This window comes from Propithecus coquereli, unplaced genomic scaffold (genome assembly GCF_000956105.1).
Source record: "Propithecus coquereli isolate 6110/MARCELLA unplaced genomic scaffold, Pcoq_1.0 Scaffold433, whole genome shotgun sequence".
Classification (NCBI taxonomy): domain Eukaryota; kingdom Metazoa; phylum Chordata; class Mammalia; order Primates; family Indriidae; genus Propithecus; species Propithecus coquereli.
The window spans coordinates 116,327-118,756 of record NW_012150097.1 but is presented as its reverse complement, the minus strand read 5'-3'; the positions used below and the strand labels follow the sequence as shown (position 1 = coordinate 118,756).

The window sequence follows — 2,430 nt, the reverse complement described above, 5'->3', positions numbered from 1 at the left end:
TGGAACTGAATTGAGTTGAAAGATCATTGGTGGAGGAATTGATATCTTTTCAATATTAAATGTTCCTACTCACGAATGTGGCACCTCTCCTCACTTACTTAGCGCTTTTTAAACATCTGTCAGTTAAGTGTAACTTTCCCTGCAGAAGTACTGTCTGATTTTTGTTAGATTTAGTCCAAAGGACATGATTTTTTTAATGCTATTATAAATGGCATCATCTTTTTAGTTATATTTACCGGTTATTTCTTGGCTTATGTACAGCAATGCTATTGCTGTCTGTGCATCTTATATCTGGTCCCTTAGTAAATTCTCCTTTTATTTCTAATACTTTGTTAAGAGATTCTCTTGGATGTTTCTATATAGTCAGTCATAGCATCAATTTTCCCTAGAAGTTACACATCTTTTTTACATTGATTCTTATGTAGGTGATATGTAATGTTATTATACATGGTATCACATTTTGAATAATCTTATTTTGGGCTGGTGTAGAGAAATACTATTACCTTTTTAAGATTAATTGCATCCTCCCCATATTACGGATGAGAAAACCGAGGCCTAGAGAGTTTAAATAACTTGCCAAGGGGTCACTATGCTAGTAAGCAGTGCGTTTGGATTAAAACCCACCATCCGCTCTAACTGCAGAGCCAACACCATCCCTCCCCAACTGCTTACTAGCAGAGCAGAGCAAACCGTGCACCTAAGACTACTGTTAAGAAGCAAATCACACAAATCCCACTTCTACCTTTTGTTGCTTCCAACATCGTATCACGAGGATTTCAGATGGCTTTTTCAATCTTTCTAGATACTCACTGAAAACTTTCTAACTATGCACGTCTGGAAAAATTTTTCCATGACACTAAGTACAAAATTCTTCTGCAACCCTCAGAGAAAGTTAGTATATAACCTAGCTAAGTCTTTAAAATGTATGCTGTGCTTTTGGGAGGCTGGAACAGTTCTTTTGGAGTCTTTCTGCTCTGGTGGATAAGTTCAGATTCAATCAATCTCTGAAAATACACATTCAGTTGCCAATAGGCTTGTATTTTGATATGCAGCTTATAACACGCAGTTAATGGGCAGGAACTTCTCCTGCGGCGCTATTTTGGTCTGTGAAACATTTTTCAAGCCTTGGTGATCTATTGATTAAATCTGAATTCATACATTTTTATGAATTCATGAGCTTCATAAGATTCAAAAGACCATAACCTATGGTAAAAATCACCTGTCAATTAAAAAAAACAAAATCAAAGCTGTTCTGAAACTACAGTGGACCCATGAGAAGAATCAGGGTGGAATGCAGTTTCTCATCATTTTAGAAAAGACCATTTGAGGGGAAAATCTGTGCAAAAGCAATTGTTCCCAGGCCAACGCTTTATCTTACATGTTACTGTTCAGGACTAGATTTTATAGCAAGATTCTTCAGCCCAGAAAAGGATTACTCAAAACTATCCAGCGTTTAGAAAAAATCAGGATCACTTATCAAGTTAGAGCCAGACTCGAGAAAAAGCCCAAGTCCTTGATTCTCCCTGGGGCCGCCTAGCCACGCTGCTTCTCCTGGGGCACGAGAGGGAGGCTGAGTCAGAGATCCCACTCGGAATCTGGCCGAGAGGCGCTGCAGTGTCTCCTGGACAGTGGACTCGAGACCAGCGCTGATGGAAAGTGGGCTTTCTCTCGGGGGCCACTGTGAGTCATAGGCCAGGTAAGCTCTAAAATGCTCTTTTTCTAAAATTCCCATTAGAAGCATAATGCACGGAGCTTAAACAAAGGGGACTTGGGCTTTTCTGACACTGTTTCCTGTTGACAACCACCCATCCCTACACCTCTGCATTGCGTTTTCATCGAAGTTTTGCTCATTTGCTTGTCTGTTCCCGAGGCACCAGGAGAGGCCAGGATGAACAGTGTTACTACTCCTAGAACAGAACTGCAGGGAAATTGAGAAAAAGGTTCCTTACGTGGCCACACACCTGCTACCGCGAATGCTCAGCCACGGCGTTGCTTTCTGGTCAGCCCCTGCAGCAGATGCCGTGGAAACGGGAAGAACAAAATAAGGACTTACCACATAGGCGAGGTGGGACCTGGTGATCACGGCTGTTCTTCTACTAGCAACGGCAATGCTGAGAGGAGAACCCGCAGCCAGCCGAGGACCCCGGTTCTCTGGCAGTGACACCTCCACTCTCACGTCCACCGCCGTCACCGTGGTGCCGTCCGTGACGGAGATCTCCATACCGTCTTCCCGGGCCGAGGAGCCGTCGTGGAAATACTGCAGAGCATTTTTCTCAATATCCTCGTAGGTGAAAGTGTCACCTTCCAGGAATAAAACAAATTGCAAAACCAGTTGCTTATGGGAATAATGCTTTTCGTTTATACAGCACCTTTCTTCTCAGGATTTCAAGGTACATATAGGATCCTAAGCTCCGGGAGTTATAAACTAAT

The 2,430-nt window shown here is 42.6% G+C and overlaps 1 protein-coding gene across 1 annotated transcript in view; it reads right to left on the bottom strand.

Annotated features, from left to right (window-relative positions):
- The window catches only part of FRAS1 (Fraser extracellular matrix complex subunit 1), a 208,114-nt gene that overhangs the window by 89,735 nt on the left and 115,949 nt on the right, over window positions 1-2,430 (bottom strand). The window contains 1 exon segment of the mRNA XM_012653893.1: window positions 2,054-2,301. Within this exon segment, the coding sequence (XP_012509347.1) occupies window positions 2,054-2,301 (248 nt within the window).